Source organism: Achroia grisella, unplaced genomic scaffold (genome assembly GCF_030625045.1).
Source record: "Achroia grisella isolate CSIRO2021 unplaced genomic scaffold, CSIRO_AGI_Agris_v1 utg558, whole genome shotgun sequence".
Lineage (NCBI taxonomy): Eukaryota > Metazoa > Arthropoda > Insecta > Lepidoptera > Pyralidae > Achroia > Achroia grisella.
The window spans coordinates 1,316,650-1,330,095 of record NW_026712938.1 but is presented as its reverse complement, the minus strand read 5'-3'; the positions used below and the strand labels follow the sequence as shown (position 1 = coordinate 1,330,095).

The window sequence follows — 13,446 nt, the reverse complement described above, 5'->3', positions numbered from 1 at the left end:
ATACAAAATGTATATTTAATAAGTATTTTTTGAACATTATTAATTTACACAATAAATTATTAATACCTGTTATTTGTTATCATAATCGTGACAGTTACTGATTAATTTCAATATTCGAAACTTGGATTTATGTTCCTACATTCGTATTTAGTTTTCTAGCAATACTTTATCGATCATGTGCATGTAAAATAGTTAACAAGCAATTTGCATCTAAGGAACATAATGTTGTAATTCATGATTTTTATTTTTGTAAATAAATATAAACGATTACAGTACAAGTGATTTTTTTCAGTTATCATGCTTACAATCCAGATTCCTTAGGATTAGAATAACCTTTGAAAGTGCTTAAGATTCCAGTCGTAGTCTGCGAGTCCTTCAAAGTGAATAAGATGAGTGTTAATGAACAATGGTAAAATGCAAACTTACGATGAATCGTCGTCGAATGGATTTGTGTTTACCTGCTGATGGTGATGGTCATCTGGGTAACTATAAATACTAGTGTGTTGACCGCTTATAGTCGGCAAACCGACAGTATTCAAAGGCGATATAATCACATTATTATACTGCTGTCTAGGAGATTCTTTGGTCGAGTTCTTCCTTATAGTTGTATATGTTGGCGTCGATTTACTTGGCACGTCCTTGATCTTTGTGCCCGCACGGTACGAGCTGAATTCGTCAGGTGGCGGGGGCAGAGAGAAACCATCAGAATTTTGGGTTATTTCCGAGGTTTCATCGCTAAGTTCTTTAGCTAGTTTCTGACGCATTTTTCTTGGCATTGTATAAAATGTATTCATCTGAAATAAATTTCAGGGTTGTTACTATTTAATAATAATATAAAATACCATCATTATTATCCCAGTTATAGCAGTCTGAGCTAATGTTAAACTGTATAGTGAACGCAACCGTTAACAAATGTCCACGCATATGGAACTATATGCATGGACAAATGATGAAACGTGAACATTTTTACAATTTGTTTTCACAAGTGCAAAAACTAACGACTTAATTCTCATAAGTAAGTAAGTCATTTATTCGTATTACAGACAGATATATACATATTATACATAACAATTAAGCCACAGTGACATTAGCAGGCTGCGCTGTAATATGCTTTTTTTCAATAGGCATGCAATTTTTTTATTAATAAATCTAACAATTACATACATTAATACATTATAATAATTAGATACTTATTTGTTATTTGAAGTTAAAGTTTTAGATTTTAATAATATTTTAATTATTTTTACTTTATTTTATTTATAATTGAAATAATCGTCCAGAGAGTAAAAACAATGCGTGAGTGTAAAAGCAATTGGGTCATTTTATTTTTAAATATATGTCCTGTCAATTCTATTAAATATTGTATGTCATAAGGCTAAGAATAACAAAAATAAATTGTATCTTACGGGTCTCGGTGTACCATAATTCGCAGTTTCAGTCGGTAAATGCATCACCAAATGGTCACATAGAGAATCCATGTCTCTTCTTTTATTGATATTCTGCAGCGAGTGCACCCTACAGTTGGCACTGTGCCGAATTCCATCACTGCACTTACTGATTCCTTCATCGGCCATGTCGTTCATGTACCGTGCAGAATGAAACGAGCTAGTTCTTCTAACATCGTAGCTCTTCGATGGGTATTTAGAGACGGCTCTTCGAAATGACTCGGTACGTCTGATGTTACATTCGCTGCCATCGTCGCTGTCAGGATACGTCTCGCAATTAGATTCTATGAAACAAAAAAGAATATTTTTATAGTGCTTACAATAGAAGTAGGTATCTATCTTCACGCTAGTTCCTCTATGAGTGTTTATCATGCATTGATAGGTATATAACGACTTCCGTACCTATCCGAATTTAATTCCTTTTTTTAAATGCTATATCTATTGTCTAAACAAATATTAAGAAACTTTTGTTTGTAGAAATTTAGACCATTATGTTAATAAATAAAAATGTTTGTATTAATCGGACTCGTATTCAGTGAAGGTAAGACTGTCTTATACGAATATATCTTAAATATTCTCAAAATAATCCGGCTTGAGCAGAGGTTCGTATCCCGGTCAGCCGCTCCATAAGACCTTCCGCGGATTTGAAGTGCCATCTGCGCTCGCCCCCTACCATCCGGAAAAACTATAATGCCAGCTGCGCCCAACAGCATTAGAGTAGTCCGAAAAATAAATGTCTATCCAATGTAAGTAATGGATTATAAAAAAGGCGTTAGAAAAACTTATGTAACATGTTGTACCTTCAGTATTATATGCGCAGAGAGGCGGATCCCCAAAGACGGGTCCGTCACGTCGGTCGCGTTCCCTGGCACAGAGTACGAGTCCACAAGCTGCCAACGCTACCAATGCAACGCCGCCACACAACGCTAGCGCGAGCGTCGTTATATTTGCTACTGTGCTCACCTGAATTATTTCTGAAAAGAGGTATTTGTGTAAAAAATCGTGATCGTTTAATGCTGTTATGCAATTGACGAGCAAATTATTAAAAATATATATGTTTAATATAATATCTATTTTTAACCCGACGATATGACTGCAATATGAAATGTCATAGTAATAGATATAAACACATCCGTTATACAATAATTAATATAATATAACTGGGATATGGTTTCAGCAATATTGATCGTATTAGTTTTCGTATGATTTTTGTTTTTAAATATAGTTCGTATGAATGTATACACCCAGAATATAAATTATGTAGTGTAATTGAATTAGGCATGAACATTTTGCAAAGTTAAAATGCTTGAGTTACAATAAGTAGTAGTAGGAGTATAAATACCCTCGGGGTAAACGTAATATATTGCTACGTGGTTCCGAATATACCTACCTAATTGTAAATGTACATGATTTTACCAAAGCTCAAGTTCTAGTCTTGGCTCTCAGTTATTCTTTCTTTTTTCTCATTTCATATAATAGCTTATAGGTATGCCAGACATAAAGTTATAGTTATTATTTTTAAAATACTATTCGCTTACCGATTTTTTCTTTTATTATACTGTCTTTATCGATTTCGACTGTGGTACTCTCGCCTTTTTCATTAAAAGCCGTTATTAAAAATGTATAGTCTTCCGTTTTGGGTTTTTGAAATACAAACTTCGGCTCTAAACTTGTTATCGATAAGTACTGATCCTCTGAATTCGTGGATTTTACAATAAATTTAAACTTCTGTAAAGAGAAATTTCTATTTTCCGATAAATAGATTAATTAGTCTATATCCATACAATATTTTTACTGCAATTTTATTTTTACTTTCGCCTGATAATTTGAAGTTGAACTCATTTTATTATTCCGATATAATAAAATGAGTTCAACGTATTAAGGAAATTGCTGAAAAACGAATATTCCACATGAAATTAATACTCATTGCGTTATGAAACACTTAAAAAGGCAAGTAGTGTATCACGATAGCTTTGTATATTTTAAAACAGTTTCTTTAGGATAAAAAATAACACGGGGCAATTTTGTAAAGATTTTTAATAATCTATATCTATTGTATATTTTTTTATTATTCTAATATAAAATGTATTTTTGATAGATTAAATTAGCGATATAATTAATAATAGTAATGATACTTTCCCAATGTAATTTAAAATATTAGTTATATAATTACACTTCAGAATCGACTCTATTACCCACCTGTGGTAGTCCACCATCGTGTCCTTTGTCACATATGACAGTGATATCTTTGTTATCTGATATAGCGAAGCACTGTGTTGGTGGACGGGGCGCAGTCTCGTCGGTCACTAATGAGACACAAGGCGAATGACGTAGACCATTATTTGACACGTTGTTGAGACCCCAACAGAATATTGTAGCTATAAAAAAATATTATTTAAAGATCTCAATGGCCTACGTTAAACAAGATAAAATTTGTATAGCATCAAAATTGAGGTAAACCCTGAGGTTTATTAAAAAAAGAACAAATTGGTTCAGAGTTCAGACAAAGATACGCTACCTTTGATACATAAAAAGTAAAAGCCATTGTTTTTAACTGATTCTGATAAAAATACTTTTCGGACATTAAATAATTTACAAATTATTTAATGTCCGAAAAATCAGTATAATTATATAATGTTTTTAGCCCAATTATACACAGATCATTAATTGGTGTATCACATGTATATTATACGGTACTCACTAAAGGGCATGCCGTTAGGTCTCTCATACGAGAAATAAGGTTCCTCAGTTTCATTTGTTTTATGTGGGAGGCGGTGCAGTTGGTTCACATCCTCGACCTTGTCGTTTACAAGCACCCATCGGAACGCGGATGGTTCAGGATTCGATTTTACGCTGCAAGTTATATTTACAGTCTCGTTTTCTCGAACACCGTATTGTGCTATGGTTTCCTCTTCGCAGTATGCAGGATCTGGAAAAGTATAGGTACGTATACGTAATACCCTTAATTGAGTTAATTAACTTAAGAATTATATGTATGTCATAATTGACAATAGGAGAAAGGTGTACAACGTGATTTTTATATGGATATTATTCCGAAGATATTAGGGTTACAATTATTATTCTCTAATTTTAAGTTTGATTATAATATATATTTTTTAAAACTTTACCAATCCATCTAAAACGTTTAAAACCTTACCAATTGACAAGATGGACTCCGGGATAGTCTCCCTCTATGTTGGATATTGTTTTAATTTTCCAAGCATTTCGTTAAAACATATTTTTTGTAGGTAGAACATCTTTATATTTATTAATTAAATTTTATTATTAAGAAAATGTTACCTAAAATAGATAAAATAAAACATACATGTGATGTCAACAGTAATGGATTCGCTATAGGTGGACCCTTCATCATTGCTGCCTGCGCAAACGTATTCCCCAGCGTCCTTCTCTGATACATTGAATAACTCCAACATAGGCTTTATCTGACTTGTACCATCGTCGGGTATTAAGTCTTCCTGAAAGTCAATCATATAGTGATTAATTTTCTATAGTTAGGTATGTAGTAAATTGTACTTATATGAAAATGCAAAGATGGCTATTATTTCTTGGCCTTATTTCGACATGTAAACTGTGGTTGTTTTATTCGTATATATTAGCTTTTCGCACGGGTGTACATGTATTATATATATAACCCTCCCTCTAGAATCACTCTATCTATTAAAAAACCGCTTCAAAATCCGTTGCGTAGTTTCAAAGATTTAAGCATACATCGGTACAGACAGCGACATCGACTTTATTTTATTTGTACTATGTAATGATATTATTAATAAATTTATAAACGTTACGTGAATAAAATGATTATCTATCATATTTGTACTGATAACATAACGGTAGTTTGTTAGGAATAGAAAATTGTCATCCTGTTACCTCATGAAACCATGTTAGTTGATATATAGTGGGATTGGCCTTATAGCTACAATTCAGTGTCAAATTAGACCCTTTTACTACAGCTATTGTTTTGTTATGAATTTCTTCAGCAACAAATATTTCCAAAGCGGGCGGATCTGAAATAAATGATTATCTACATTATCACGAAGTTTCAAAAATGTTAATAACTATGCATATGTCAATCTCATTTTTATTTGATTCAGTCCTCAGTAATGTAAACTTTAAACTGTACCTAATAGTAATACAGAAATTTAACTCGAGGGACAAATAATTCAGACACACCTCAGACAATTTGATTTCTATTGACAATTGACAATTGTCTGTTAGAAAGACAATATTTCAATTGACAATTGTCTGTTGCATGTCAGAAATGACTAAATGTGCGAACAATATAATAATATTCAAAATACCACATCCAATGTACCACATTTTATGCAATAAAATTTCATTTCATTTCATTATTAAAATCAATAATTAAAGAAGCCCGGATAACTAACGTCCATATTCTGTCCCAATCTAAACAAAGCTTGTTACTAGACAAGTGTTAGAACCTATTTATATACATAGTATTGTAAATAATAAAATACCTGCATATAAAAATACTCAGACTAATGCAAACAGATATCTCTTATGAATATTTGTACTCTCATTGGGTAGGCGAACTCACTTGAATCGAATAATAATGCAATGTGGTAAAACCATTTGACCACCACCACCACCATTACGATGTGGGCAAATTGCAATAATGTCTTTAAAGACAGTAGTTGTAGTTAGTTAGTTTTTAGTATTGTAGTAGCGTTAGTTAGTAGTAGTAGTAGTATTAGATAGTAGTGTAGTAGCTACTCCATCCGAGATTACAGCGCGTGAACCCCTCAAAAGTATACAGCTATCGTGGGTGTCACATGATAACATGATGTCCATAGTCCTATTCATGTGAACCGTCAGTTTGTTTGGGGGGAAAGGGATTGATTGCCCATTTCTGGGCATTAATAACCCCATTGTTAGCAATGTACCGTGTCAGGTTGACCACCACGCGGTTCCCCTTGGAAACCATCGTAATAAATTTCTAGTGAATTTACCTCGATGGGCTAACTAACCTAACCTCATGTTCATCTTCACATCCTCCACTGGTGCCCCGCCAGCGTAAACCGATAGTGCAGGCGGGTTCACCATACCATTATCATCCCTTGAAAAAAAACCATTTCAATTACATAAAAAAAACAATAAGTTTGAATCTACTACCTACATAAAACCGTAAGCGGCAGGTCCTGTGCACAGACGAACTTCTGGTCTCTGCGTTCGTACCCTAGTGCGCAACATGTGACTGTAGACTCATCGTGCTGCCGGTCGATGGTCAACTGTATCTCGCTTACCACCAGTCGCTGAGAGGCCTCTGACTGAAAGTCCAAGTTCCTTTTTTATATATCACAAGACAGATCGCGCCATCTACTTCCAAGCTAAACAGAGATTGTGGGTATTTAACAAGTGATATAAATACATAGATACATTTTTCATATATCTACACATATATAGAAAACACCCAGACCGATACAAATAATCATACTCGTGAATACAAATGTTTGTACCGTGCGAATCTAACACACGAGCATCGTAAGTAAAGCGGTGTGATAAACCACTACATCACCTAGGCCGTCAAATTTATATACTTTAATATCAAACAATTTCGTAATTAAACCATATTTAGTTCATCATTCGACCATTTTGCTAACGCTAATACTGGTGATATTTAAAAAATTACAAAAGGCTATTTTTTATTAAAAATAAAAAACATATAAGGCGAGTATTTGTTAGTAATATCTGCTAATATAAAAGATTACCGTAACATTTTGTTCCAAGTTGGCAAGTTGTTTGTTGTCTAGTAGCCATATTACCGGCGGAGGAGGGCGCGCTCCTAGCACCCGACATTGTAGCCCGAGAGATTCTCCTGCTCGCACACGTCCACCCACGAACTCCTTCTCTAATGGATCTCGCAGTGCGACCAACTCTGGTGGTACTAAATGGAATACAATTTGTATAGGTAATTGAAGGCACTTGCTTATCCTTACTAATATTCTAAATGCGAAAGTAATTCTGTGTGTCTGTCGCGCTTTCACACTAAAACTAATGAAATAAATAAAATAAAAAAGAGTATGTTGATAGAAGACTTCCGTTCTTAAAAAGTCACTAGAATCACGATAGTCTTAGTGAAATGGCACTTCACCACCATGATATATTTCTACCATTAATTCGGAACGAATCAGCGGACAATCATATAACTTCTCCTAATGGTATATTTCTTCTACTAATCATTTATAACGAATAAGTGTAGATATCTAACTTCTAAACGGTTGGACAGATTGGAATAATATTTTGTGTATATATTTCAATGGGTTCCTGGCTTATTTAAAAATGCAATTAGACGTGGTAAATAGCGTTTTAGCCAGGACGACGACTGGTGGGTATGCTATTATTATAGTAATATAAAGCAATCTTTTGAGCTTACAATACATATTGATGATAATATCTATAACGAGTGGCGGCGTGTGGTCGTTGTTGTTGGCGGTACAAGTGAGCACAAGGCCATGATCCTCACGCACCAGCGGCCCGTACTGCACATCGCTGCGCACTCGCTGCTCCGACAGCGGCAACCACGCGTCCTTCAGTAATCGTTGCTTTGTCCACCATGATAGGGAGGCTTGTGGTTTACCTACAAAAATGATTAGGATCATCGTCATTGTCTTGCTCATTATTATTAGGGGTTATGGCGTGTGTCAGCTGTGTCATGGATATCACAGTCCATCTTTTCTTCGGTTTGCAGGTAAATATCTAGATATGTGTATTTAATTATATTCATCCGATGGTGAACGAAAAGAAGAAATATGATCAAACTTGCGGAGATTAAAAATGAAGCGGATAGAGTTATTGAGAAGACGATCCAATTTGTTTAAAAGGTCAACATTCATGTCAGAACAGCACACATCAGCATAATCTATAGAATAATCTAATAGTTTTAGATGCTAATAGGTATATATAAATATATACTTATTGGATATACCTAAATTTTATTGGAAATATTAGTATAAACCTACTGTACCACTTGTTTATCTCTGGAAAATAAATGCTACCGTATTTAAAATATAGCACTTAATTTATATTTAAACGTACTTGTTAATTAAGTGTTATTAAGGCACAGAGAACTGAATTATAAAATAATTTTTCGTTAAGTTTACTTTGTTATGACGGTGCATAACAAAGAAAACTTAACGAAAAAATATTGATAATATTAATGAGTGTATTTTCAAACGAAATAAAAAATAAACACTACTAACCTCCGTAAGCGATACAGAAAAGATTAACAGTATCACCAATATAGTATGGGCCAATGTTTCTGCTCGTATTGGCTGCATCGCTGGTCGTCTCTACTCGAGTACCATTCTCAGACACCACATATAGCCGCTGGGGAGGTTCTGTAATTGATCTTCATATTAGCACAGACGAATAGTTTTGTTTTTTGATGATTTTTTTTATTCTCTGACGGCACGTTATGGTAAACGGACATAACGTTATTAACACCTATTATTTCACTCATGCGTTGCTATTCTAAAGGACTAAGATGTTAAGCTTCTTGTACAAACTGTAAGTCAGATCTGGTATCGGGTAAATTCGAACTTGGAACATTTGGTGGTAACTACAATCTTACAACGTTCTCAAATTTTCTACAATATGTTCTTATAATAACTTAGTACCTATACCGAACTATATCTTTTCTTCAGTAACAATATCGCATATCAACCAACACTGCAATAGAATTTTTCTAAATTGAGAAGGAAGAGAACAGTGAGTTGTGTTGCCTATCTTCTTTCAAGATAACAAATTTCTATCAAAATCTATATATAATGCTTTAACTATCATTTTATTACTCTTTAAAATGGTAATTCAAGAAACATTACAATGTACAATTGTTTAATAAACAAATATAGGAATTGTTCCGGTCGCGCCTTCCTCATTAATACGCAGACCAATTAAGTGAAGCTGCGCTGTACAGCGCTCTGTTAGGTCAGCAATTAGTTGGCAAATACAATAGATACCTACAGAATCCTTTGTCTATTTAATAAAGTATGCTTTAAAAATACTTTATTTATTTTAAGTAATAATAAATACCTACTTATTTGTTAGGGTATACTGAACAGGAGCAAGATATAAATTTAATCTTATTTTAGACTCATTTAGTTTAATTACTAGTAAATATGTATATCTAAAATCAGTAGCAGTTCCTAACTATTTGCTGTTAAAAAAATAGTCAATTACGATTTCTTCATTGGACCGGCAATGTATCACAGACCACAATATAGACACTTACTTAAAAATCTGTATACAGTAGGTATTAGAAAATTTGTTTAACAGTGCGTTTACGATAACCCGGTGGTAGCTACCATTGGGTTATAAGTCCAAGCCCTAGAGGTGAAGTCGGAATGGAGGGACGAAGACTCAGCTCCACCTCCATAGGGGTGCCAAAGAGCCCGTAGTTGTCACGTAAACACCTGCTACCCCGTTTTAGAATATATTTCAACGGGTTTACAATATATACCCACATATCATTGTATTAGTTTTTAAATATTATATTATATGTATGTTAGTCTATAAGGTATTTATAATATGGGCCTAGTTGCCTGAAATAAATGAATGAATAAATAAACTCAGAGACGTCAAATGGGTACATAAGTTACATAGTGTAGTTTTAAAAAATATTTTACTCAGAGACAGGTTATTAGGTTAATGGTTGATTAGTAACGAATATATACATCATCATTGCCTTGCCTTTATCCCATTATTTGGGGTCGGCGCAGTATGTCATTCTCTTCCACTGATCTCTATCAATCGTCATATCTAAACATACTCTTCTTTTATTCATATCATCTTTCACACAATCCATCCATCTTTTCTTAGGGCGTCCCCTCCCTTTGCATCCATCCACATTCATATTATACACTTTCCATAAGACATGGTCCTCATTCCTCCGCATAACATGCCCATACCAGCTCAATCTGTTACCTCGCAACTTTTCTATAACCGGCGCAACTTTCAAACTTACAAATATATTTAAATATATAACGTATCAATATATATATACCTATGACAACCATTTTTATATGTGTCTTGAGTGTAGGACTAGCAGCAAAATCTGCTGAACAGATGTATATTCCTGCATCGGCCGGTCGTACGGAAAGTATTTGCAGTTTTCCCAAACCCTCGCTCTCTGCCCTAACTAGCTTGAATCGTGAGCTTGATGATGACACGCTGCCCTTGCCACTACGCTGGTCGTGACTGCTGATGCAAAAGAAATTATTTAATTTATATCTAAACAATTGCATAATTTGCCACTAGAAAAGTGACAGGTTTAATTAACATAACTAACTAATAAATATGTCCTACTATCTAGCTAGTACTATTATTTATTGAAATAGTCTTACTATAGTCATACTTTCTTAATTTGTACGATAAACAAGAATTAAGTACTTACCTCTGTAATTATTTCAGAGATAGCGATAATGAGAATGTGTATATCGTTGGGCTAGATATAAGTATTTATATTAGGTATACAGTTTTTACCTGGATCTCTGCACTGAATACAACAAACCTATGAATAAAACTATACCTAATATTCTTTTATATAATGAACTTGCTACTCGCGGCATCGCACGGGTGTACATGTATTATATACATATATAAACTTTCCTCTTGAATCACTCTATCTATTAAAAAAAAGCACTTCAAAATCCGTTGCGTAGTTTTAAAGAGGTAAGCATACATAGGGACGAACAGACAGCGACATTGTTTTATACTATGTAATGATTATACATATTATAATAATTAAAATTTTATACACCTAAATAACATTATTATTTAACATTTACAATTGCATGTAGTCTGTACGTCTTAGTCAAAAATTAATGTCATTTAGGAGTCGTAGGTACTTAAAGTTTGCAACTTTACATTTTCTGAATTTATTATTATAATAAATCTCTATTTATATATATCTAAGTATATACTCCTAAATGTGTTTGATGATATTTCCTTATTTAATAAAGCTGTTGCAATTGATTATTTAAACATTGCCAGTGTGGTAGTCGATTGGGTGAATATTTGTACTAAAACATATATTTTTATTGACATGGAAACCAGAGTCGATGCTCGTAGGTGCCTAAGCTTTGTGGCCAGTAGATATGGGGCACCCACAATTCGCCATAAATTTAAAAAAATCTATATGCAGCTAGACCCATAGAAGAAGAGGGCGAGGATGATGAAATAAGAATAAATTAAATACACCTGTAAATAGCCTTCGATGATTCATTTTTATACCAAGCGAGAACAGTAAACTTGTCATTTTTATTTTCAGCGCTAATGTTGCAAGGCAACTCTGCGGTGTGTCCTATCACTGCGTCAACTGTAAAGAAACATTACATCTTTGATTTAGGTATTCTACTGGACTTCTGTATCTATAAATAATAATGATAAAATTAAAAATGTTAAGTATCCAAACTATTATATATTGTAGTTATTATAAGAAATATATTTAGGCCATACTAGTGATTCCAGAATTTCTTTAGATAGTATGTACTTACACAGCTTCTATATTAAATATAGATAGGTGGTTAATTATTTAATAATAAAGAAAACAGTTAAGTTTAGATATCTACTTAAACCTATCTATATAAAAGTAACATATTACCTTAGAAGTTAGTAGAAAACAGAAAAATATCATATAATCTAATAATCCTACATGAGGGTAGTCAAGGAACTATAAATTGTTTACATTATGACTCAACACTTGACATACATTTATACAAGTAGGTACCCTTTATATTGGATCCCAACGTGCCAGGAAACGCAGGCGACCCTACCGCCATCCTCGAATTAATTTGGTTTATTATCACTTATCCATACTAATATTAAATATAAATGCGAAAGCATGTCTGTATGTTTGTTACCTTTTCAATACTATACACGACTGATCGGAATTTAACATGATAGGTAGATTCTATCGAGAGAATGAAATAGAAATAGAAATAATCTTCATTCAAATAAACTCATTACAAGCACTTTTGAATAGTCATATTTTGATTGTACCACTCATTCGGAATGGCACAGATTCATCACAAGAAGAATGAGCAAGAAACTTGTGTGTTGCTCTTTTTAATAGATGTTTTTTTATATAAATAATTACTGTAATTATATCAAGTAAGAGGCTCGATGATATGCTACGCACTTGATGTCAAAGAACATATTATAGTTTCATAAGAGAAATCGTTATATAAACTACTCGTGGTTTTGGATAAATGAACTCTCGGATTCGATACTCGGTCAAATCTAAGATATCAACTCATTTACATCATTTAAGTATAGGCACTGGGTCTCCAAGATTTAAAGACCAGTCAAAATGTATAATTTTAGTTATTTTCATTTAATTAATATTGTTATTTTATTTTATGTTATAATTATTAGCAATAGGTATTACTTACCTACTTCAATAACTTCCTGTGCACTTAAAATTTCTAATAACACTACAAACACTATTACATAAACAAAACATTTCATTTTTTAACACTAAGGAATAAATTATAGATTAATTTAAATTTTGCGTCCAAAATATCGCATCGAAAAGAACATGGCTCGACCAGAAGCAAGGAACGGACACGCGTTTCAATTGACGCGGCTGGCAGCAATAACAGTCGTCGTCGGTCCAGGCAGTGCGGGACTTCGCTACCGGCCGCCGGTCCCGCTTCCGGAGCGCCCGTCTGTTCCCGCCCGTGACGTCATAACAGTCCCGTCGAACAAACAGCCGACCGACAGCTCATCATTTACCTTACACTTTTTAATTGGTGAGGTCGAAACAATTGGGTCACTTCAACTGGATTTACTTATTGTGCAAAAACGGAAATGGTTTATTTTAGGCCAATTTGATATCCGGTTTATTTTTTATTTAATTAATTGTAGATACCGAAGTTTCGTTGCATATTATGCTTATTATAATATTTTAATACTTTTTATAGCACTCTAGCGGTAGTCATAGAACATAGTACCTTTATACTTT

At 33.6% G+C, this 13,446-nt stretch overlaps 1 protein-coding gene across 1 annotated transcript; it reads right to left on the bottom strand.

The window, feature by feature from the left end:
- Nucleotides 1–25: 25 nt before the first annotated feature.
- On the bottom strand, nucleotides 26–13,063 carry LOC131848391 (titin-like). Its single transcript, XM_059198220.1, has 16 exons — nucleotides 12,875–13,063; nucleotides 11,682–11,799; nucleotides 10,486–10,682; nucleotides 8,684–8,821; nucleotides 7,858–8,061; nucleotides 7,193–7,368; nucleotides 6,601–6,751; nucleotides 5,334–5,470; nucleotides 4,771–4,921; nucleotides 4,147–4,374; nucleotides 3,645–3,823; nucleotides 2,984–3,173; nucleotides 2,246–2,419; nucleotides 1,407–1,729; nucleotides 459–794; nucleotides 26–373 (listed from the first exon to the last, which is right to left on the bottom strand). The coding sequence occupies exons 1-16, from the start codon at nucleotides 12,948–12,950 to the stop codon at nucleotides 302–304; spliced, it is 2,850 nt and encodes a 949-aa protein (XP_059054203.1). The 5' UTR covers nucleotides 12,951–13,063; the 3' UTR covers nucleotides 26–301.
- Between the last annotated feature and the right edge of the window lie 383 nt (nucleotides 13,064–13,446).

What these genes read in the sequence shown, in the direction of transcription:
- LOC131848391 (XM_059198220.1), bottom strand. Translation starts at nt 12,950, where the DNA reads ATGAAATGTTTTGTTTATGTAATAGTGTTTGTAGTGTTATTAGAAATT. An exon ending in ACCTAACGGCATGCCCTTTA is followed by an intron (nt 3,824 to 4,146) that starts GTGAGTACCGTA and finishes ATTTTTTTATAG; the next exon opens with CTACAATATTCTGTTGGGGT. An exon ending in ACGATGGTGGACTACCACAG is followed by an intron (nt 3,174 to 3,644) that starts GTGGGTAATAGA and finishes TTCTCTTTACAG; the next exon opens with AAGTTTAAATTTATTGTAAA.